Here is a 23,720-nt window from a genome sequence, read left to right as displayed (position 1 = left end):
GATCAAACGAGGCACAGGACAAAGGGCAGCCAGAAGTTGGCCCTTCTAAATCCCCTGCAGCTCCAGAGAGGTGGAAGCTTCTGGGAGGGGGCTTCTCCAAAACAGATGAGAAACTGTCCCTGTGTCTGATCTTTTGACCCAGGAGGCAGGGTAATAAGAGCCTGGTGTTGTACGCATGAAGCCAAGATGGACACCAGGATGTCAGTGGTTTTTTGCCTCAGGGCCTGGAGCCACTCCATACACATCGTCGACCGGACCGGGCTGCTCTGGCCCAGCTCCCCCTCCCAGGTAGGCCTCTCCTCTGGCAGCCCAGCAGCGAAGCTGTCCCCACCGGGGAACAGACTGACACAGCCTGGAGAATCTGTGCCCTCACCTCACCCCTCACTGGGGGATAAGCCCAAAGAGACAGTTGCAGGGTTGGTGAGCGCAGAGGGCTGGGAGGTGGAAAGCTGGGTCAGCAAAGTTGGATTGACTCCACAGCTGCAAGGACACCTCCTCCCTCCCCCTTGCCCCCTGCATCACAGCCCCCACCCACCAGGCACTGCACTTCAATTTAAAACCATAGAGTTTAATTTATATAAAGCGAACCACAGTGTCACAGTTGAATTACATTTACTGTACAAAAAAATAAAAATGGTTCAAAGAGAACAAAGGAATGGAGCAAGTCCACAGCAGCGAGAAGTAGTGTTGACATTGTGAACAAAGTCATCAGTGTCTTTGAAGAAAAACCAAGTCCGTGGGTTCTCTTCATAACTGCAAGAAAGAGAGCCCATCTATAGGAAAGGCTGGGAGGCCTGGGCACACATTTGCAAATCTAGTGTTGCCCAGCCACCTGCTCAGGACCCGTCTCAGGAAACGCGCTGGCCACCTAAAATGTCCAAGAGTGGGGGAGACACGCTAGGGGGTCGAGGGCAGGAGGTAGAGTGTGACTGATGGCCATGTCGCCCAGGCCAGGGTAAGAGACAGGGAGGGGGCAACAGATGGCTTTGTGAGGGACGGCCCCACCCAGGGCCTCCAATACATTGTGGGCTGCTGGGTCCTTAGGCTTTGAGTCCACTGCTGCAGTGGTTGCTCCAGTGAGCAACTCACAGTGGCTGTGACCCTGCAGCACGGTGATGCAGGTGAGGGGCGGTCACAACTCACTGGGGTTAGTGCAGAGTGGCCACTACCCCACAGGGTCCCTGTGCAGTTCAGGGTGCCTAAGGTGGTGTTTCTACCTCTACAGAGCCCTTAGCCTCTCTGGAGAGGCCGATCTCTGTGTGGGAGCAATGAGGGGAGGTCATGCACTTGCACAGAGTTCTCAGGCACCCCAGCCCCTTGGGAAACCGTCTATTCATCTTGAGGCCTCTGACGGGTGGGCACATCGTGTCATCTGGAGTACTGGCTGGAGCCCCAGATGCTTTCCCCAGACCTACACTGGGGTCAGCTTCCTGTGCAGAACCCAGTGCCCATGATGTGAACAGAAGAAAAACTCTGGGTCTGACCCACCTCAGCCTCCAGTGCCCTCCCAATTGTCCCCAGCACATCCCCAAGGCCAACACAGCAGTACCCAGGCCTCCATAACAGCCCTTAGAAATGTACAAAAACAGGCCGCGTGTTTTCTATAAATGAGAAGGGCGGTGGCAGCCCCTGCACTCCTCAGAGCGTCTCCAACTATGGCCAGCTGTGCCTCCTGATGGCTGCTCACGGGCATGACGCCCCGCGGAGTCTGCAGCAGGGCGCACACGCCATCCTCTCAAGCTTGCTCCGCTGAGACCAGCCACATGCCCCTCCCTCAACCTCAGGTGTGGGGGGGGCCAGAGCCCTGGGAAAGTGCCCGGTGCCTTGCCGACTGATCCCCCCACCCCCCAGCCCAGGATGGCCCTCCTGTCGCGTGCAGGCGTGGTGGGGCGGAGAGCCTGCTAGGAGATCTTGCAGTTGCTACGGGAGCAGTTCTGGGGGGGGCTTTGGGGGGGACGGATGCAGCGGGACCGCTTGAGGCTGTTGCCCTTGCTGCCCCCACCACCGCCCCCGCCAGCCAGCGAGTAGGAGCGGCCATGCATCATGACTGCGTTCATGCCGTTGGCCATAGAGAAGGACTTGAGGTGGCTCTTGATAGTGACGGGCAGTGGGAGCTTGTCGATGAGATGCACCGGTGTGCAGGACACGATGGCGCGGCAGCAAAGGTCCTGCAGGCTGAACACTGGGGGACAAGGGATTGGGTCAGACCGTGGCAGGGGGAGAGGAGGGAAAATGAGGTTGTGGGCACAGTGGGGAGAAAGTGGTCAGCAGGGACCCTCCAGTGATGGGAGTGGTCAGGGGAGGGGGAGCGGTCTTGCGGGCGTGCCAGTGGGCGGGGCGTCCGGGCCTCACCACGGTTGGGCCGCCAGATCTTCTCCATGCCGTGGCGCATTAGCACGATGCGTGACAGCTCCGTGAAAGACTCAGTCACGTTGAAGTTGCACAGCGGACTGACCTCAAAGAAGGTCATGCAGTTCTTCTCAGCGTAGGCGCGCGCCTGCTCCGTGGGCACCTGGCGCTTAAAGGCCAGGTGCAGCCTGTTCCCCACCAGGATCCTGGGGACCCCGGGTGCATGCTGGGGACACAGGACTCAGGACTCAGGGCTGGGAGCAGCCCCCAGCACCCCCTCCTGCCCCACCACCTATGGGGTCTCTGACCCGGCTCCCAGTCTCCTCTCAGAGGCCCTGTTGGAATTTTGATGCCAGGATCAAACCCAGCCTGGCCCCTCCGGCCCAGTCTTGAGGACGCGAGGTCAGAGGCCCAAGCTCAGTCATGGTGACAGGGAAGGGGTGGGGACCCCTAGGGGGATCTGATGAGGCACTCTCCCAGCCACCTGTCCTCACCTACCTCATCGATCTCCTTGATCCACCGGTCAATGCCATCAAAGGACCAGCGGTTGGTGATGTCGTACACCAGAAGGATGCCCTGCACAGAGGGAGATGCAGGTCAGCCACCACAGGGCTAGGCCAGGGCCACAGCCAGCAACTGAGGACGAAGCATCAGGGTGACGGTCATGCAAGCGCCACACAGAGCTGGTGCCCACTGTGTCCCTTCCTCCCACACAGCAGGACCACAATGGGGGCAGCAGAAACAGATGGGCAGAGTAGGAGTGCAGAGCTGGGCTGGGCTGAGACGGGCTACCCTCAAATGTGGGAAACCAAATGGGGGTGCCCAACACCCCATCCTGGCCCTGCCCCACCCCGAGCACCTTCATCTGTACGTGGTGACAGTGTGGGCAGGGGCCACTGTGGATGCTTCCTGCAGGTGTAGGGGGGACACTGCAGTGAGGGGGGACACAGTAATGGGGACACCCCCACCCTGCCCCAGCCATGCCAAGCAGGTCAGTAGGGCAGGAGTGTATCTCAGACACCTGAGCCCTGGCCTGGGCCACAGCAGACCAGCTGGCCACCACGCCCCGAAGCAGCGCAGGAAGGCAAGTGTCCTTGGAAGGACATCTGCCTGCAGTGAGCTCTGCCCAGAGGCACTCCAGGCAGCTCAAGGCAGAGGCAGAGCCTGTGTTCCCAGCCCCACACTGGCCACAGGTTGTCACTAGGAGCTGGTGGCCAGCTGCAGACAGGCTGCTGCAGGGACTTCCCACCACTTCCCTCAGAGACCAATTACCCTGAGCTCCAGCCCGAGGCTGGCCAGGGCCCATGCCTCCTCTCTGCCCTAGATCCCATGAAGCATATTGTGGATGACACCTCACATGCTTGCCCCAGAACCCCATTCAAGGGGCAGAATCCAGGCAGTGAGCAGGGGCCACCTAATCCTAGCCCTATGAAATCTCCACCACCGGGGCAGGGGAGCGGGGGAGTGGTGCTCAAACAGACGACACTCCCATCTCAAAGTAAAGAACTTCAGAGTTTCTGCCCTAAAATACCTCTCCATTTCTGGATGACTCAAGTCCAGTCCCCAGGTCCTGCTGGGACAGGGAAAGGATGCTAACCCCAACCTGTGCTCCTGCTCTCTGGACAAGCCTCACTCAGACTAGGTGGAGGTGGGGATAGCTCACCAGGATCTTCAGCCTGGCAGATGTCCTGAGGCTAGGTGCAATTGTGGAGGCCAGTTTGGTGGGTGGATTCACAAATCAACGAGCACACTCCTATGAGTGAGTCTGGCTGCTTGGAGTACAGAGAGCAAAGTCCCTACTTTACTGCTGGGGTGGGTGTGATTTGGGGGACACTGCCACCAAAGACATTGTGATATAGCCCCCCCCCGCAACCTGGTAATCCCACTTCCAAGAAATCATAGATGATGTGCCAACACTAGCCCCTGGGGATGTACACCCAGAAACAAACTCACAGGACTGCTGATTAAGTCTTACAAACATACCACGAGGACACTAAAGATAATGTTTTAGAAGTTGTTATGGATTGAATTGTGTCCCAAAAGGAAGCATGCTGAAGTCCTAACTCCTGTACCTTTGACCGTGACCTTGTTTGGGGAAATAGGGTTTTTCTTTGCCAATGCTATCATAGTAGTGTAGGTCCTAATTCCTTCGGAGTGGCATTTTCTAAAAGAACAGGACAGACCAGGAGACACACACAGGGGAAGACGGCCTGTGAGGATTCCTCTACAAACCGAGGAACCCCAAGGACACCGCAGTTGCCAGAAGCTGGGAGAGAAGGAAGGATCTTCCCCTAGTGCCACTGGGGAAGTGCAGCCTGCTAATGCTCTGAATTCAGACTTCTGGCCTCCAGAACTGTGAGAGAATCATTACTGTTCTTTAAAGCCACCACTGTGTGGTATTTTGTACAGCAACCACGAGACTCAGACAGAAGTGTATTTGCTGCTCATGGGAAGATAGAGAGCAGATTGTGAGATGAAGATGCCAGTCCCAAATGTTATGTACAGTGTGATCTTCAAAAAACAAAACTAAAGACACACTCACACCCCACATAGAAAATGCTGACATGGACACATGCCAAATGCCAACAGGCTAGATGGTGGGTGACTTTTCTCTCGTTTATGGTTCTCTGTGTTCCCTTAGGAGAACATGACTATTTGCATGACGTTTAAAAACTAAAGCAAGTGAGCACAGCCCCTGGCTGACCTGGCTGGCCTGGCTTCACCTGCACTGAGGTGTCCGGAGCCCTGGGCTGCCCAGCAACAGCCTCGCCTCCCCCAGGCTTTGCCGGGTGCTGGTCCCCCGAAGTGACACTGCAGTACAGCGGAAGTCTGGTGGTCGGGGTTATGAGCAGAGGAGACATAGTCACAAGTCACAGGGAGGAAGGACACAGAGAAAAGTGGTGACAGTGTCAGGTGACAGGCAGCAGGGACCAAAATGAAGATGCTGTGGATTTACCTGGGAAAATTTCTAGGATTAACCACAGGTAGGACTGTTGAGAAACCAAAACGAGATCTCCTGTTACTAGAACCCACCCCCACAGCAAGTCCAGTGTCACTCCTATGTTTCAAAGAGGCAGAAAGAACAAGGGGCAAAGAAACTCTTACTACACTGGTTTTTTAAACAATAAAATACATGCTCAGAATACAAATATTGACCAGACGCTAGGGTACAGAAAATAGCAACCCCTTCCCCTAATTCCCCCAATGCTGGAATACAAATATTGATCAGAACAGTAGGGTATAGATAAAAGCAACCCCTTCCCCTAATTCCCCCAACGCTGGGATGGCTACTGGGTGCCTCCTGATGTGCCACCAAAGTGCTGTTCATTTCTACCATGGACATGGTCGCACCTGCCTACACCTGTCCCTTCACGCCTGGATGCGCAGGCCCAGCAGCTCACACTATGGCGACCACAGAGCCCATGGGACTAGGATTATATTGTCAGATCTGAGGTAATTTTGCAGCCCTCTGGATCTCAGTGAAGGTGGAGGTAGGCAGGAAACACAGAACAAGGACTTGGGCAGACGCAACCCCTGGGGCTTCAGTGTGTCAGGGACGCACAGCGAAGCACTGGCAGAATGAGGCAGCTCTGCCACCAACCTCGAGGTGGGATGGAAAGGCCCAGGACAAGGTGACTAGGGCCCAGCTGTCGGAGCCCGGGCCGCAGCCCAGGGCCTGGCTCAGGCTGGCCTTGCTTCTCCCAGGGATGCTCAGACACCCCAAAAGCACTGGGCACCCCCCACCAAGCCAAGACAGGCACATGAAATGACGACTAAGCATCTGTAGAAGCAACAAAAGAAAAAAACACACCAACACCTGCCTGTGGCTGATACTGTGGAGAGAACATGCGGATGAATTACCCAGTGCCTGTGTCATGGACTGAACTGTGTCCCCTAAAAATGTGTGTATCAACTTGGCTGGGCCATGATTCCCAGTATTGCATGACTGTCCACCATTTTGTCATCTGATGTGATTTTCCTGTGTGTTGTAAATCCTGCCTCTATGAGTTAGTGGGGCAGGGAACGGCAGCAGTTGTATTGATAAGGCAGGACTCAATCTACTGGATTGGACTGTGTCACGTCTTGAGCAGGTTTCTTCTAAGATATAGAAGAGAAAAACAAGCAGAGACAGGTGGACTTCATACCACCAAGAAAGCAGGGCCGGGGGCGCAGCAAGTCCTCTGGACCTGGGGTTCGCGTGTGGAGAAACTCCTAGTCCAGGGGAAGACTGATGACAAGGACCTTCCTCCAGAGCTGACAGGGAGAGAAAGCCTTCCCCTGGAGCTGACACTCTGAATTTGGACTTCTAGCCTACTAGACTGTGAAAAAGTAAATTTCTCTTTGTTTAAGCCATCCACGTGTGGATGCCTGCTTTCAAAAGAACTTTCCACAGGCAAGTGCGGAGGCTTGCCAGAGGCTTCCTATAGCTGAAAGTGCGCCGCGATGGTGACGCTCATGGCCAAACCCTGTCAGGCTTGATTTTTCACTGCCCTTCTGGGTGCTCCCAGCAGCCCCCCATTATCATAATTCAGGATGACCCCCACCCCCGTCTCTTCGTTTTCTTTATTACGAAAACAATGCATGTTTAGGAGGCTCTGGTGGTGCAAGGGCTTAATGTGCTTGGCTGCTAACCGAAAAGTTGACAGTTCCAGTCCACCCACGGATGCCTCAGAAGAAAGACCTGGTGATCTACTTCTAAAAAATTAGCCACTGGAAACTCTGTGGAGCACGGTTCTACTCTGACACATGTGGGGTCACCATGAGTTAGGTCAACTTGACAGTACCTGGTAGTGGTTATGCATGTTGACTATAGAAAGATTAAAAAATACTGGAAAGCAGAAGGAAGACAATAAAACCCATCCAGAAACCCCACTGTGCAGAATGGTTGGCAACGCCATCCACAACAGAGGCTTCTCTCCTAAGTATCTAAAGCCATATGTGTAACTCCTCCCTCTCTAAAGCCCCAGGGTGACATACTCCTTGTGCTGTTCTCCACCTGAAAGCCCTTGCTAAGTGTCCATGTTGTGACATCTCCACCTTAGACTTCTGCTCATCAACATAACCATGGTGACAGATGCCCGTGAGGGTCTGTCTGTCTGTCTTGGGTCACTGCGAGGACAAGCTGCTCACAGTGGAGCTGCTGGTTGGGGCAACTGCCTCCAGGGACACCTAGCACCTACTGGGCAGCATGGGACACCTGGACCCTCTGTCTAGTCTCCATGCCTCTGTGGGAACTCGACAGACATAAGACATGCTGGGCCACCTGGGCCTCTCAGCCACCTAATAGACGAAGAGAGCAGAGCCGCGCTGCACCTCAGCTCAGAGAAAGAAGTTGTCCACGAGGCCCCACACATGCAGGTGTACCTCTATGGGACATCCCCCTCCCACGCCCAGGCTCTCTGCAGCCCTGTCACCCCAGCACATGTCCTGAGCATCCCAGCCTAGTTGCCCCCAGACCCAGCCTGAGCCCCTGCTCCTCTGAGTGAGGCCTGGGGTACCCTCAGCTCTACACTCAGCAGGAATGAAGGGTCCTGGCTGGCCTAACCCCAGTGAGGCCATAGGGTGTCACTCTGGTCCCGTGAACTGGATGACTGGCCACTGGGCACACTTGCTTCTCCATGTAGAGTCCTCTGCATGGGGGCCCTGGGGACTCCCAAGCTCAGAGGGTCCAGGAAGACATGTCCCCCAGACAAGCAGGGGCTCTCAGCAGAGGCTGACGTCCTTGGAGAGGTAATGTGCTCCAGGAGTTCGTAGGATGGCAGCTGGCAGTCAGCCAGAACAAGTCATGAACTGAACACAGTCACAGAGCGGCTCTTGCCTTACCTGTGCGCCCCTGGAGTAGGACCTGAAAATGGTGCAGAACCTGCCCTGGCCTGAGGTGTCCCTGAAACATAAAGGGTGGGGAAGGAGGCAGGGTCAGCAGGGGATGCGGCTCCCAGGACCCTCTTGACCTCCTCACCCATTCTGTGGCGCCTGCCCACGGCTCCCCATCATGGCCAGCAGGGCTCAGCAAGACTAGGCAGCCAGGCTGTTCCAGAAAGGAGGCCCCACTGGCACAAATCAAATGCCCATCCTACACACCCAGTAGAGGTGGCGTATCACCCAGGGCTAGGTGGCCAGGGCTGTGCCGCCAGGTGGGAGAATGCCCAGACTGTGAAGCTCTGGAAAATTTTCTCTCATTTGAGTCCTGAGGGCCATAGAGGAAGCAGTCATGGTGAGCATGAGGGTGTGGGGCCCACCAACAGGGCAGCCTCAGGTTCACATGAAGCTGCTGAGATGCAGTCCTGCCTTGTCTAGGGTGCAGGCTGCACCACGGCACACAGGAAGCCAAGTGTTACTCCCAGCATCTGTGTCCTCACCCAACAGCCCTGTGGTGTTGTGTCCCCTAGGCCTCTGGAGCCCTGTCCCCGCCTCACCAGAGCTCCAGCTTCACACGCCGGCCGTCCAGCAGGATGGTGGTCGTCTTATAGTCAATGCCTGCAAGGAAGCAGAGCAGGGGGAGGGTGAGGGTCACTCCTGCGGCTCCAGCCAGGGACTGCTGTGCATGATGGGTCATAGCAGCCAAGCCACCCTCACAGCAGGCGTGTCCCTGCTGGGTGGGACCCTCCCTCAGGCTTAGCCACAAGGAGGGTGGGGGTAGTCAGCCCGTTGAACAGAACTGTGGCTTCCTCAGCAGCAGCTACTCTGTATCTAAAGCTGAACGCTGAACATTCACCATGTTTCCAAGTCCTTGGGTCCCCAGAGCCCCAGGAACAGGTGATCAGAATGCCTGAAGCACTATTAAGGCAAAGTAATTTTTAAGATGCTGTTTCTCTGGAGAGCTATCCAGAGAGCCTGTGCTTCCCACATTACTTCTCTTTATTTTTTATACTTCTATAAGAGAAGATCAGTCCAAGAGAAGCTGATGGGAACAGAAACGTGTTCATGATCTTAGAAGAATTTATTTATGGGCGATCTAGAAATTCCCCAAAAGCTCATCCAGAGGCTCAGTCCCTTCCTCTCCTCTGCCTTAAAATCTTCCCAATTTCTTGGTTTGTTATAACATTTGTTCCAAGAGGGCTTGAAGAATGTTGAAAAATGTTTTCTTTTTTTAAAAAATATGGGCCTGCCTACGGTTTGGCTAAAAACTGGTCTCCAAGAATGGCTTCAGTTCCAATTCAGAAGGGTGTCTTGGGGCCACAGACTTGGGGGTTCCTCTACTACCTTTCAGGCCAGTAAGTCTGGTCTTTCTTGTGAATTTGATTTTTTGTTCTACAATTTTTCTCCTGCTCTGTCCAGGACCCTCTGTTGTGATCCTAGTCAGAGCAGTTGATAGTGGTAGCTGGGTACCATGTAGTTCTACTGGTCTTGGGTCGTGTAGGCCGTGGTTCCTGTGGAAAATGGCATTTTTTAATGTAGCTGCTGCCATCATATGGTGTGTATATATGTCTGCATACGTGTGAGCACACTGCATATCTATGCAAGTGTGTATATGTATTCACACAGTGTATATGTGTGCATGTACTTGTGTACTGCACCCGTGTATAAAAACACACACACATGTACATGTGTGTGCATGCATGTACACGTGCGCGCACACAGATACATAAAACCCACCCGCCTCGATGCTGGCTGGTGCAGAGCTAACTGTGGAGCATCTGCATGCTGCAAGCCCCCTTGGCCATTGCTGCCCACACTGTTCTGCCTGGCTTGCTCTAAGCTGTGCATCAAAACCCAGTGTGCACACCAGCCCTCTCAGCAGTGCACTGGGTGATGGGTCCCCTTGCCCCTCTTGGCTAAGCTCTTCCCCCTGCTGCCCTGAGGCCCCTGTGGCCCCTCTCACCCACAGCTGACCTGGGCCCCTACTCGGCTGTGGAGGCAGGGACAAAGCCAGCCCAACCCTGCATCGCAGTGGGCACAAGGTCTGGGGAGCCAGGCCTGAGGGCTACAGACCCTCTTCTCCCTGGCCACCCCACATGCTGACCTTCACACATGCCATAGTTTGTCATCACTAAAGCAATCACTATTTTCTACAGCAGCTGTGGCTGGAGCACTTGTCACAGGCTTGGGAGGGCCCACGCCAAATGCACAATTAATAGCTCCTCTGTAGAGTCATGTAGCCCACTGGGCACATCAAGATGCACTCAGAGGACCCCAGACAGGCAAAGCACTGTCCGAATGCCTTTGTGCCACTAGATGGCGGAGTTGCCCACGGCTCAGCTATGAGGGTCCAAAAGGGACCAAATCTGTCCCCAGCAGGCTTGGGCAGGTCTGACAGCTATGCTGACTGTAGGCTGCCCTGCCTCCCGGGGCACTCGCCACCAGGCCTTATCCCGTGGCCACAATAGGGATGGGGGCACCACCACTCCTCTCTCCACCTCAGGTCCCAGGACAGCCCACGGGATATGCTGCTGTTCCCAGTTGACCACCAGACCAATGCTCCAGCTGCTGCCTGGGGGCCCTGCCCACCAGCCACCCATGGCACAGCGTTTACTGTCTGAGAGCCCAGTTTATCATTTATGACAGGACTCTAACTTCTATCTTTTCAAAAAGGAGTAACAGGCCTCTGTTCTTCCAGGGTATGGAGGAGTTGAGGCTGCGGCATTTCGTTCTGGCCAGTGTAATTGCCCTCCTCCTGGAAAACAGGAGCAGTATGTGGTGTTCCAGGGGAACACTGTGGCACAGGCCATGTCAGATGCAAGAAACTGTAAAAATGACAAGTGGGGTCCCCACTCCCTGCCTTCTCCTGCTGCATGCAGAACCCAGCTAAGTCCCTGTGGTGGTCAGTGAGTGCTAATGAGAAAGACGTAAGGTTGACTATGGAACAGTGTCATCAACTCAATAAAGATGCCATGGCTTCAGGAACCGCTGAGTCTTCCCCATTCTCGGAAGCTGCCCACCGCCTGCCCTCGGTCTGACAGCTTTGGAGGGCTTCCAAGAAGAGCAATCACACAGGCCGAGCCTGAGGCTGCACAGGAACTGGACCAGGCGGTGGGCAGGTTGTGGGGGCAGTGCATGGACCAACACACAGCAAGGAAGGGCAGTGGCCTGGAAGCTGTGGCGGGAGAGCAGACGGTGGTGCCCAGGAGGCCCTTCTGCCAAGTCCAGGCATTGCCCATGAAGGGTTGATGGGCTAAGGGGGAGATACTACTCGCTCGGCACTCTGGCAGGGCACTGCTCATTTCTCCTTCTGCCTGATACCTTGTTTTCAAAGGAGCTTAATACACTGTTCAGTGAAAAATGCCAGGGCAGAACTGCATGTGGGTGGCCACTGTAGTGGAGAAGGGGAGCACGTCTCTGCTCACCTTCAGTTGGAGTCAGGGGGCTAGGTGGTGTGAGGGGGTTGGAGCTGCAGGGCTGGGGGGAGGGCCTTGGCCCAGACCTGCCTGCCAAGCCGTGGGAGTGCACAGCCTGCTCTGAACACTTATGTTCGAACAGTGTCAGCCCAGAAAGGGCCGGCCGGGTAAAGGGTGATTGCCTCTCCCCCTTCTGTCAATGTTGAGATTGCCTCACTCTGCCAGAGGCTGAGGCATGAGACACCCAGACACAACTCAAGGCAGTCTCAGCAGAGTCCCCAGAAGCACCTCCATTGTTGTCCACAGGACAGGACACTAGCTTTAACCTGCTCATCATCCTCACGCTGCTGGAGGCCCCCCTTCTCTGCATCTACACCAGCACAAAGATAACCTCTCAACCTGGAAGACTACTGGGGTGGCTGCATCACCCCGATAGCCTTCTAACCACAAAGGGAGTCTGGGGAGCCCTGACAGGCAGAAGCCGTGTGTCTTGGGGCCGTGTCCACACTATTAAGAGAAGCCCAGACTCCAAAACCTACCATCAGATAGGGAGGGGGACACACTGACTCCTGCTCTGGGGTTCCTAGCCCCCACCCTGGCGCTGCCTAAAGAAGCCTGCTGTGGGGCACAGACCCCGGCACTGCCCCTCATCTCCCCGTTGTGCTGATGTATCAACAGTGAAGCTGGAGGCCCAGGGCAGGAGGAGTCCTGCTCCTCAGGACTTGGCAATAACCTGGGCTCACTGCCCTATGGCTGGATCCCCATGCTCCCCTCCACAGCAGGGGCGCCTCTCTGCACATCCCAGCACACAGCCATTCTGGGGCAAATGAAGCAATGCTTTCCTTGGAGCTATCACTTTTTCCTTTGTCTATCTGTCCCTAACCCTGAAGGGCTCACCTCCTGCTTCCAGAAGTTGGACAATTTTCTAAAGACCAAATCCATGTATATCCCTTGGGGGGTGGGGGGGACAGGGGAGTGGGAAGCATCACCCCTAACAAGAAACCCTTCACGGTTGCTGGTGCGTGTTAAGTGCACTGTTCCAGAACACTGGCTCCCTGCTTCCCAGATGCTGGCTCGCAGCCCCCAGGCGCCGTGGCCGCCCTGCTGCGCAGCCAGGGCCTGAAAGCTCAGCCACAAGGGCTAGAACATGCTCCAGGCCACAGGGCACACCCACAGTGTCTGATGAGCCTCTGGAAGGAGGGGCTGCTTTCCTGTCCTCAGTTTCCACAGGTGACCTGGACACTCATCATGCCACTGGCCATCCTTTGAGAACTCAAAACACCAGCCAAAAGCCTCAGGTTCCCCTGCTGTTCCCCAAGGAAGCCCAAATGCCCAGTCATCCTGAAGTGCACCCAACAGCTACACCAGCCAGTCCCCAGGACTGAGTGGGGTGTGTGAGCATGTCTGCATGAGTACTTGTATATGTGCGTAACGTGGGTGTGATATGTGTGTGTGAATGCCTGCGTAAGTATGCACATATCTGTGTATGTGGTGTTGTGTGCATGCACATATGTATCTGTTTGCTAACACAGAAAACATCAGTGTGAGAAGAAAAGCAAATCCAGAGGCTGTACCTCTTGTGGTACAGGGTGGTCCCCAATCAGGGTCAGTTAAAGCACCGTTTGAGCTTCCTTCTCCCAAGTGTCTACCTGTGGGTTGCAGATGGGCATGGTGTGCTCTTCCCAGGCCTCTCCTCCACATCTAACCATCAGGCCAAGACCCCTGGAGGATAAAAGGACCTAGGTCCACAGCTGGCCTTCCCCAGCCCACCTCACCTTCCCAGTGACAATCTCCAAGTAAAAGAGGAGCCAGAGTGCCAGCCTGACCTGTTTCTCATCCTCCCACCACCCCGCAGCCTCCCTAGTGGCAGTTCCCTTCCTGAAGCCATTAACTTAGTTCCTCTACCCAGGCCGGACACAGCATGCTGGTGGAAGAACACCTACGTGTGTGGGACAGACATCTCTGCGAGACTCCATGGCTCTGCAGAGAAACTTGGGCCACGGCCATCTGCCAGCTCCTCAGTGTCTGCCATGCTGTCTGCTGGAGCTCACGGCAGGTGCTAGGGTGAGTGCCTAAGCCTGAGACTATCCCACCGCCATGCTGATTCTGATCTTGGGAGTGGCCCTCTAGCCTAGCTCCTGGAGCAGCACAGAAGTGTTCCTCAAATCCTCTCTCCAACCCCTACAGCACACACAGTGGGTGAGCGCCTCAGGAGAGACCCCAGCTGGAGCCATGGTGGGCGGCATTCCAGAAGCCTCCTCTTGCTTACACTGACCCCGGGGGCTCTCAGGGACTGGCTCTGCTTGGCAGGAGGGGCAGGAGCGGTGTGGGGAAAGACAACAGGACCCTGATGACGGTCTCAGCCACAGAAGCCAGGGAGGAGCAGCTAGACAGACAACAGCAGTACCAAGGCAGCAGGAAGTAGCCGGGAGGGGAGGAAACCTGGAAAGAAACCTGTGCTCAGCTTGGGATCCACTGAGACCTACGAGGAAGGTTGCAAGAAGGGGCTAAAGAAGAGGGTGTGAGGCCCTCAGTAGAGGGAAACCTACCTGCCCCACCCCACCTGCCCTGCCTCACATCCCACATACCCTGGCCTGGCCCACCCCACCCAAGCCGGACCCCCTACCCTCCCTGCCTCACCCTCCCCAGATCCCCATCATGAGAACCACTGTCACCAGGACCAGTGCCCACTCTAGAACCTGGTGTCTGACAAAGGAAAGCAGGCCCCAGTAAATGGCACCAAAAGGAGCAGAACCCAGGCACCAGACCCAGGACAGGGCAAAGGGTGCTGAGGACTGCATGGAGGCCCCAGACCAATGCAGGAACAGCCGTGAAAGAAAGCTCTATGCAGCGTGGTCATCACTTGGAAAAATGCACATTTAGCGAGCACCAAGATCTTGGCCGCTAACCAAAAGGTCGGCAGTTTGAATCCACCAGCCGCTCCTTGGAAACCGCATGGGGCAATCCTACTCTGTCCGATAGGGTCGCTATGAGTTGGAATAGACTCAACGGCAACGGATTTAGTTTTTCTGGTGTCCCATGTGTAAAAATTCATGCCAGTTGGTTGTTTGGACGCAGTAGATATGACCCTGTGGGGTCAGGGTTACGCTTTGGCTCAGGAACACAAAATGTGGGGGCAGCAATGGGTACAGTCTTGAGACAAAAATGAGCTTCAAGAGAAACATATAGAGACAGGGAGGAAGCACATTCCGGGCTTGGGGTCCCTGATGGGGGACACCTGCAGCCTACATGGTACTAAGGGGCTCAGAGTGCCAGGGACGTGTGCCTACATAGACACCGTGCTCTTTTGTGAGCAGCCGCAGCCGCACCAGGCTGTCGTGCAGTCCTCAAACTCTCTGGGACCACAACATCACGTCATCGCGTCCATGCAGTCACTGACCCTCTTCCTCCCTCCCACCCACCCACTCCCAGGGCCAAGACCCTCAGCAACTCTCAACAATGTTGCGCCCCCAAAGGTGCAGAGAGGGAGATGGACCATGCTCAGGGGCCCACCCCCACTAACCCTGTTCCTCCTGGGCAGGGGGCATGTAAACTGCAGTGCACTTTCCTGGTGGCCTGACACCTGATGCGGGGATGCTCAGGAGCCAAGGCATCAGGAGACAAGTGCCCTTGTTGGTCTAGCCAGCAGTCACACAGGAGTGGCTGCTGCCCTGAGGCAGGACGCCTCACAGGTTCAGTGGGTGTGCCTGCACCTGGCATGGTGCCAACCAGACCCCCACCCGGCAACACACCCTGAAGTCAGTCAAGGCCCAATGCAGGCCACCTATGAGAACAGACGTGGTGCCCACAACTGCGGCTCCCCATGGGGCCTGCACAGTGAGGACCCAAGATGCCAGACCACTCCTCAATCTATGGACCTGTGTTTGGAAGAAAGGAAAACGATCATCACCCCTAGGAAGGGTCCAAGTTTACAGAAGCCCAGAACCACACGCAGCTGCCAGATGCAGGATGGCACCAATGACTCAGATGTTTGTGTATGAGAACACTGCACTCACACACCTGCCTGAAGAACAGGCCCAACCGGCCTCCAATAGGCATGCAGGGCCCCACTGTCTCCTGCCTCCAGGTGAGAAGGGCTGGGCTTGAAAACCCACGGGCGTTTCTGGCAGCCCCAACCGCACGAGGGCCAGCTAGTGCCGGGGTGAGACACAAGACCATCTGCCATGAACTGAGCTCTGGGTTTGACTGTCCGGCTGTCTGCTGGCACTTCCCATCCTTTCCTGGACTCTTCCTGGTCCACATGGCTTTCTGCTCAAACCAACCTGAGGGGGAGGAACGCGGCTCCTATCTTCTAAGGTGGAGAGACCAATACGGCACTCTAACAACGAGGGAACAGGGTAAAAATACAAATGTGTCTCTTAGGGAGCCTAGGGCAGTCCAAACAATGAATGCGCTAGGCTGCTAACTGAAAGGTTGGTAGTTCAAGTCCACCCAAAGGAACCTTAAAAGAAAGGCCCGGCATTCTACTTCCAAAAACTCAGCCACTGAACACCCTATGGAGCACAGTTCTACTCTGACACACATGGGGCCGTGAGTTGGGGTCGACTCAACGGCAACTAGTTTGGTACCTTCTATAAAAAGATCAGAAAATGAACCCTCAAGTGTTACAACTCCAGCAAAGGATAAACCCACGTGGTGTCGGATCCTGGAAGCGAGGCTGTCCCTGAGATCCAAAAAGCCTATGGAACCCAGGAAGTGCAAAAGTACTCTCACACCTGCTGACTTCACCTGACAAAGGGTGCTGGCCTGATCACAAGGCTCATCCTGGTGCTGTGCTCGCTGGACCGTGATGACCCCAGGAATAAGACACGTTTCTGCCAACAGCACGCCGCCATCTCTGCTCAGTGCTATGGGAGATGCATACAGAACACGCAGGGGTGGTAGGCTCTAACAACACCAAGTCCTTCTGAGAGGGGCTGCTCCACCATTTCCAGGGGTGGGCTCTCCTGCTGGACTGGTCCCATGAGTGACCACTGGTTCTCAGGAAAATGTCCACATTTCACACAGGACTGTCTTCACTGTGGTTAGTGTGTCACAAGAAGTGTGGCAATGTGCTGAGGCCCAGCAGAGAGGACAAAGGGGGACGGTGGTCCTACCTCCTCACTGGTGGGTCCTACCTCCTCACTGGTGGCTATTAGTGCTGCAGTACCGCTGGGGAACAGGGGGTGGGGCCTACCCTCAGAAGAGCAAATTAATGTCTTTGGACAACTCTGCCAACCCTGCTGAAGCCCCAGCCCCCTCCTACGCCCTTCTGAGCACACACATCATCCACCTCTTGGGAGCCAGGTGTGAGGAAGCACGGTGTTCCTGGGAAAACAGCCTGTTGCCTTCCATGGCAGAATGAGGGGCGTGACCTCGGGAGACAGGGTAAGCCTGCTGGCAGTCTCAGTGGGGAAGGCAGCAGCCGAGGATGGCACAAAGGCCCGGCAGAGGTTCTCACACATCCTTGCTGAGCCTCACTTGTCCCTGCCCCCAAAACCAATCCCGGGGCTCTGCTCTCGTGCCCTTCAAGACACTTCCTCTAGACTGAGCCACGAGCCCAGCACTGCTCTGATGCCAAGCCTGTTTTGGAAAGAAGGGACATCGGCATCAACCCGTCAGTCTTACACTCTGATGAACCCTGTTGCAAAAGGGCAGGACACACAGGCTCCGTGCCATCCTGCAGGCCAGACAACACTCAGAGCAGTCAGACAGGATGGATGAGAGGGCCTCACACACCCAGCGAAGAGTGTGGAAAACAGGCCTGAGAAAAGTAAAATCAGTGGGTTCACAAAAGTCCATGGAGAGACTGCACCACACGCATGTGGACTCACCGAGTCTGAGTGCAGAAGCACCCTTGTGGTCCAGGGTAGGTCTGCTCACAGCAGTGGTGCTGGCTGTTATCACTGCAGACCATGCTAACCGTGCTACCACATAGGATCACACATTCACAGGTGAGCTAGGCAAGTGCCAGTAGCATAATCCCTGTGTATGTGTGTGTGAACCACACAACCTGACACCCATAAACAACCTTCAGTAACGTCTCTACAGGGCATCTTCTGCAAACAAGGGATGCCAACTCCGTGAGCACTACGTAAACACCACAAGGACGGCCTACCTGTGCAGACCCTGTGTGGATGCGCCCACGCAACTGGGAGGCGGGGAGACCCTAAATATACAGGCCAGACACACCACAGTCTCTCGTTATCAGAACTCAGGCCACCGTGAGACCCCCATCATTGGGTGCACCACCCCCAGCTACATCTTGTTCCCCACAACCCTTTCCTCACACACTTCCTTATCCATTACCCCAGGGTGCCAGCTTCACCAACTCAGCCCAGCTCAAGCCCACTCTTTTCTGTGTAGCTGCCAAACTGCTCAGACTTGACCACAGGGATGAAAGCCCTTCTCTTTCAGAAGGCCACCAGCAGCACCGCAGCCTCCAGCGTGAGCAGGCCTGGAGCTGCCACTGAGTGCCAAGGTGATGGTACGCTCCGGACCCACCGCTTCCTTCAAGCCCCGAGGCCTCCGTTTGAGTTGCAAACGGTGAGAAAAAAACACTGCAAATTACCACAGACCTGCTCCCTGCCAGGCAGCTTTGCGTTTTAACTACCTGGAGAAAATAAAGAAAAGGTGCAGACAGTTGGTACTTGGCTCTTAATTGTAGCCTAAACACGCGAGAGCAAATAGGTGGCTGTTACTGTTTTTATTATACATTCTGGCTCCAAGCGGGCTGACAGCGCAGCCTATGCCTGCACACAAGCCAACGCACTCCGGTGACGCAACGCCCCTGCGGATTCCAGCTGGGGTCTGGGCCAGCACTGATGGATGGCATGAACACCCCCACTGCAACCCTGAAGGCAGACAGCCCGGAATAAAAGGCTGCCCTCCCAGGAACAGCCTCGGCAGCGCGCTGCTCCGGGGCAGCCTTCCCGGGCTGGCGGAACTGGCTTCCAGGCCCGCGTCTGGGAGAGACAGGGTTAAAGAGGCGCTGACAAAGGCCCTGGTAATTCGAGTCTCTGAGAACCCGGGCTTCCTGAATGGCTCCGCAGCAAACCCAGTCGCGAGCGTGCACACGCACAACGCGAAAACGGCCCAGGCTGAGCTGGGGGCCAGGCCGCGGACGCACAGACAGCGGGAGCACGGCCCGAGGAGGGGCCTTACCGTTGCTGTAGGCGTAGGGCGACTCAGAGGCGCCGTCCTGCAGGCTCTCGAGGATCTCGCCCTTGCCCACGTCGCTGTCGCCCACCAGGAGGAACTTGAGCAGGTAGTCGTAGCTCTTCACCGGGCTGCCCTGCGTCCCCATCCTCCTCTCATGGGCGCGCAGGCCCGGCCCGCATGCTCCGCGGGCGGACCCGGGCGACCCGGCGGACGGATGGCGGACCGAGCGAGGAGGGCCCGCGCCCGGCCGTCCCGGGAGCCACTGCGACCTGGCGGCCGGAGGCGCCGATGAGCGGAGGCCGCGCCGCCCGCCTCGACTCCCGGAACGCAATGCCGCGCGCCAGCCCGCGCGCCCGCCCGCCACCGCTCCGGTCCCGCAGCCTCACCTCAGCCACCGCCACCGCCCCGCAGCTTCCCGCACAGCGCCGCGCAGCCCGCGCCCCGCCCCCAGCCGCGCCGCCGCCATTGGCCACCCACACCTACCCTCCCGCGGCCATTGGTCCGGACGCACGTCCGTCACGGGCGCACAGCCCCCGCAGTTTCCCACACAGCGCTGCGGAGCCTCCGGTCGCCCGCCTCCTCGCCGTCACCATTGGCCGCCCGCCCCCGACTTTCCCGGAATTGTTGGCCCTCTTGCACGTTCGTCAGGACCACTACCGCCCTCGCCGCTTCCTGCAGAGCATCCCGGAGACATCGGTCACTAGCCCACTGTCCCGATGCACCGCCGCTCTCGCCCACCCCCTCACTGTCACCATTAGCCGCTGCGGCCCGCCCTCCCAGCCCCATTGGCCTGTCCGCACGTCCATCATGGCTCCGCTAAGTCCGTCCGGCTCGCCCCTGTGCTCCGCCCCCTTTCCACTCACGCTCACCAATCAGGAGCTTGGAACTCCATGCTTGTTCCCATACGCCCCTTTTCCTCCCGCCGCCAGGGAGCAGAAGGGTGGTGGTTCCTGGGGTGAAGCGAGGCGAAAGGGTCCAGGAAAACTAACCGCCTAGCAAGCTGCGGCCGACTGCTTTCCCAGAGTCCCGGGGGGGGGGCAGTGTGGCCCTCCTCGCGGAGGGAGCGTGTAACGGAGCGTAGTTGAGCGGGAGCGGCCAATCGGACCTCGGGAAGATCGGGGGTGGGACTTCCGTTCCCGGTGGGCTGCGGGGCGGGGTGAGAGCGAGGTCAGGGGCCATCGGTGCCCCGGGACGGCGACCGGGCCGAGGGTAGTGGGGCCAAGTAGGGGTCAGCGCACACGGCGGGGGGCGACGAGGCTGGGGGACGTCGGGGTGGTGGACCGGCCGGGGGACAGCGGGGGCGGATGGCAGGGCTGGAAGAAAGTGGGGCCAGGCAGGGGATAGCGGAGGCGGGCGGGGCGGGATGTGTCGGGGGGGGCAGTCTGGAAGAGAGGTCGGGGGCCCGGCTGCCCTATGCCCACCCATCAGCCTGCAAGCTGGAGTTGGCCCGGTCTGGACCTGTCGGGGTCGCCCCGCCCGGTGTCCCAAGTCTCCCATCCTCCTTGGTGATCCGGCTGCAGAGCCGCGGGGGAAGCGAGCCGCATGGTCAGCCATGAACCCTGGCATTTGCTGCTCTCCAGGTTCCGGGGAAGAGAGCCCTCAGGTCACAATCCATGACTGTGAAGGCTTAAATGTTCTAGAACCTTGGTGGCCGCACTCGCGGGTTACTTTTGTCTCTCGAGGTTGTCACTGAGCGTAGGCCCTATCCCCAGGTGCTTGGGGCCCTGCAAATGTGTGGAAACCAAAAGGGCCTAGGACCGGGGTCGGGTTGTGGGGCTCCAAGGCTTGACCTGGGAGGCTTCCAGGAGGAAATGACTTCGAAGTTGTTTACAGGATAAATGGGTTGTTTTCTTTAACTGACAGAGTATGAATAGCCAGTGATCACGTGAAAAAATGCACAGGTTCACTCTGTGAAATGTAAAAGCAAAATTATACCATCTTCCAAGCACTGGAAACCCTGGTAGAGTAGTGGTTAAGTGCTATGGCTGCTAACCAAAAGGTTAGCAGTTCGAATCCGTGAGGCGCTCCTTGGAAACTCTATCGGGCAGTTCTACTCTGTCCTATAGGGTCGCTATGAGTTGGAATCAACTCGACGGCAGTGGGTTTGGTTCCAAGCACTAGGGTGACCACGTCTTTGTGGGCCAACGTGTAGGGGACCTTTTCACGGTCTGGCTCAGCTGTCACGGAGAGAGACGGACAGGAAGTGACATGTCTTGACTCACCTACAGACCCTCTCAGTTGGGCTCCAGGGACCAGTAGAATCCCAGCACCGGAGCATGCGACTGATGGTGAAAGACTGGAAACCATGGAAGGTCCACTGAAGGGGAGCCGTGAGACATCTATGGTCCCTGCAGCCACCACGGAGATGAGGAAAGACGCAGGTGGGTATTGGCACGAAGCTCAAAGATCTGCCGGTAAGAGAAAAAAAGAATAGCATAGCATGTCTAGTGTAATGCCAGTGTTTGTGTTTAAAGAAGACACGTAGGTGAAGGTAATGTGTGATAGAAAAAGGTGGGGAAAGTGCTCCCCAGAGTGACAGCATCATTTGCTCGGGCTGGGGGGTCAAGAGTGACTTCCTCTTCGTTGATACTGTTTTTCTTTGAGAACATTCATGTATGATAGTATTTAAAAATAGCTGAAAAAACTAACTCTGAAACTACAACTCTTAATTTACTGCAAGGTGTCTTTCCAAGAGAAAAAACATACATCACACGGACACCTGTCCATGAGTGTTCACAACAGCCAAGAAGTGGAGACAACCCAGGTTTTCATCAACACATGATGGATAAACACAATGTGGTCCATTCATACAATGAAACATTCAGCCATAAAGAGGAATGAAGTCGTGACACACCCTACGACATGGATGAACCTTGAGAACATGATGTTGAGTGAAGGAACCCAGACACAAAAAGACAAATGTTAGGATTCCATTTTTATGAAATATCCAGAATTTGCAAATGCATAGAGACATAAACTGCAGGGACTAGGGGAAGGAAGGATGGGGAGTTATTTCTTAATGAGTAGAGTTTCTGTTTGGGGTGTTGAAAAAGTTTTGAAAATAAACAGTGGTGAAGGTTACACAACATGGTGAATATAACTAGGGCCACTGAATTGTACACTTACGATTAAAATGTTAGGTTTTTTGTTTTGTGTGTTTTACCATAATAATAAAAAAAATGTCAGCAACAAGAAATACACAGGAGGAAGCCCGGGTGGTGGCAGGGCCTGTGCGCTCAGAGCTAGCCTGCCTTGTGGCCTTCATGAGATGCCTAACTCTCTGGCCGTCTCATTGTGTACAGTGGGTGGCGCCATCCTGTGAAGGCTCTGAAAGAGCAGCCGGGGAACCAGGCAGGTGGTCGGCAGGTCTGACCTCAGAGAAGTACAGTGTGAAGGCTCTGCCCTGGTCAGTGCATCAGCACCTCGAGGGAGACTGGGGGTCCCACAGATGAAGGCCAGCCTTGGGCAGGGGGGTGCAGGTCCAGGGATGGCAGGACAGTAAGGACTGGAGAGGTGTGGGAGGTGCCAGATGGCATCTTGGTGACTCAGAGTGGCCAGGTGACAATGTCCCCTCGACCGGCTCTGGTGTCAGGAGAGGTGCTGGCCCTGAGGGCAGGTGCACAGACAGCGCAGCATCTAGCACAGAGGCAACATGTCCAACAGTACAGCATTATGGGCCTTTTAGTGACCTCTTGGCCCCAGGCCCTTCCCCGCGTAGTGGGGATAGCAGGCCCATGGGAGGAAGCTGCCCCAGGGACCTAAAGGCCACAGGACCCGTGGGAAGGTGGGGGTAGGTTAGTTTGGTCAGGGAGGGTGCCTGTCCTTCTCGGGGCCTGTAGGCTCTGATTGATGAAATACTCACCAGAGCCAGGAGCAGCTCACCTGCATCTTCAGGGAGATCCCACCCCTGCCCTGGAGTCCCCTGCACCAGGCAAGCCCTCTAATGGTGAAGGTTGTGTGTCAACTTGGGTGGGCTGTGATTACTCAGTGGTCTGGCAGCTGTAAAATGATGTAGTCACCTTGATGACATTTGATATAATGTAATCTCCTTCATGATGGGATCTGCTGTAAGTTTTCTTGGGGGATGTGGCATATATCCAATATATGTGGACTTCTGACAAAACTTGCTGGCTCTTGCTTTGCTTTGGATCTTATGTTCTGCTCGTGAACATCAGACCTCTAATTCTTGAGACTTGAGCCAGCGGCCTGCCACCTTACCTGCTGATCTTGGGATTATTCAGCCTCTGCAACCTGTGAGCCAGAGGCCTGCTGTCTGACCTGCCACTCTTGGCTTTGCCAGTCCCTGCGGCTACATGAGTCAGAAGCCTCCACCCTGACCCATGAACTTGGAACTTTTTAGCCTCTACAACCCCTGAGCCATCTCCTTGATATAAATGTCTCTCTACATACGCATGTTGCACTGATTTTGCTCTGCTAAGATACTCTCTGAGGCCTCAGAGCATAGCAACCCTGGGCCCAGGTCCACTGGCCTACCCCAGGGGTATCTTCGGGGCTGGCAGTGGGGTGAGAGCCAGCTTGTCCACCTACCACACCTGTGGAGAGGCTGCTTTCAGAACAAGCTGTGTTAACCAGCTGTCCCACCACCCCATGAAGGGGGTCTTAGGGCCCCACTCATCATATCCCTACCCTGGGCCTAGACCCACTACTCACGCCAGTGGGACAGACACAGCCAGGTGGCTCCCAAACAGAAGGCTTTATTGTCACTGTGGTGGTCACCTGCCCTGCCCCATCCACGTGCCTATTATCACTGCACTGCTGAGCGCTGTGGTAAAGCGGAGCCAGGGCTCAGATGCTGCCTCCTTCCTGTTTGTGGCAGATGCAGCCTCTCCTCAAAGGTGACAGCACAGGCCACTCCACTTGGCACTGCCACACCCACACGCTCAGCCCTGGTTCTCCTGCCCCACCAGACTAGAG

General features: G+C 56.1%; 1 protein-coding gene and 1 long non-coding RNA gene across 5 annotated transcripts; one reads left to right on the top strand and one right to left on the bottom strand.

Moving 5' to 3' along the window:
- Positions 1-552: 552 nt before the first annotated feature.
- Positions 553-19,026, bottom strand: RAB40C (RAB40C, member RAS oncogene family). 2 transcript variants are annotated; one of them, XM_003417795.4, is made up of 6 exons: positions 18,789-19,026; positions 8,766-8,826; positions 8,173-8,233; positions 2,848-2,925; positions 2,353-2,575; positions 553-2,182 (listed from the first exon to the last, which is right to left on the bottom strand). In XM_003417795.4, exons 1-6 carry the CDS (start codon positions 18,928-18,930, stop codon positions 1,902-1,904), a joined length of 846 nt encoding a protein of 281 aa, XP_003417843.2. In that variant the 5' UTR covers positions 18,931-19,026; the 3' UTR covers positions 553-1,901. The 2 variants fall into 2 exon arrangements, with proteins under 2 accessions (XP_003417843.2, XP_023413351.1); XM_023557583.2 differs by lacking the exon at positions 18,789-19,026 and adding an exon at positions 13,274-14,199.
- Positions 19,027-19,354: 328 nt separating this feature from the next.
- On the top strand, positions 19,355-23,194 carry LOC111752716 (uncharacterized). 3 transcript variants are annotated; one of them, XR_010323582.1, is made up of 3 exons: positions 19,355-19,994; positions 21,014-21,166; positions 21,466-23,194. It is a non-coding gene; the product is annotated as an uncharacterized LOC111752716 (long non-coding RNA). The 3 variants fall into 3 exon arrangements; XR_010323581.1 differs by having other exon boundaries at positions 19,355-20,013; XR_002787614.2 differs by lacking the exon at positions 19,355-19,994 and having other exon boundaries at positions 20,163-21,166.
- The last annotated feature ends 526 nt before the right edge of the window (positions 23,195-23,720 follow it).

Source organism: Loxodonta africana, chromosome 12 (assembly GCF_030014295.1).
Source record: "Loxodonta africana isolate mLoxAfr1 chromosome 12, mLoxAfr1.hap2, whole genome shotgun sequence".
Taxonomy (NCBI): Eukaryota; Metazoa; Chordata; class Mammalia; order Proboscidea; family Elephantidae; genus Loxodonta; species Loxodonta africana.
This window is presented reverse-complemented; position numbering and strand designations above follow the sequence as displayed.

Coding starts and splice junctions, on each gene's coding strand:
- RAB40C (XM_003417795.4), bottom strand. CDS start 18,930: ATGGGGACGCAGGGCAGCCCGGTGAAGAGCTACGACTACCTGCTCAAG. Junction 2,926..8,172: donor CCTACTCCAGGGGCGCACAG/GTAAGGCAAGAG, acceptor CCCTCTGTGCAG/GGCATCCTTCTGGTGTACGA. Junction 2,576..2,847: donor GGATCAAGGAGATCGATGAG/GTAGGTGAGGAC, acceptor CTGTGTCCCCAG/CATGCACCCGGGGTCCCCAG.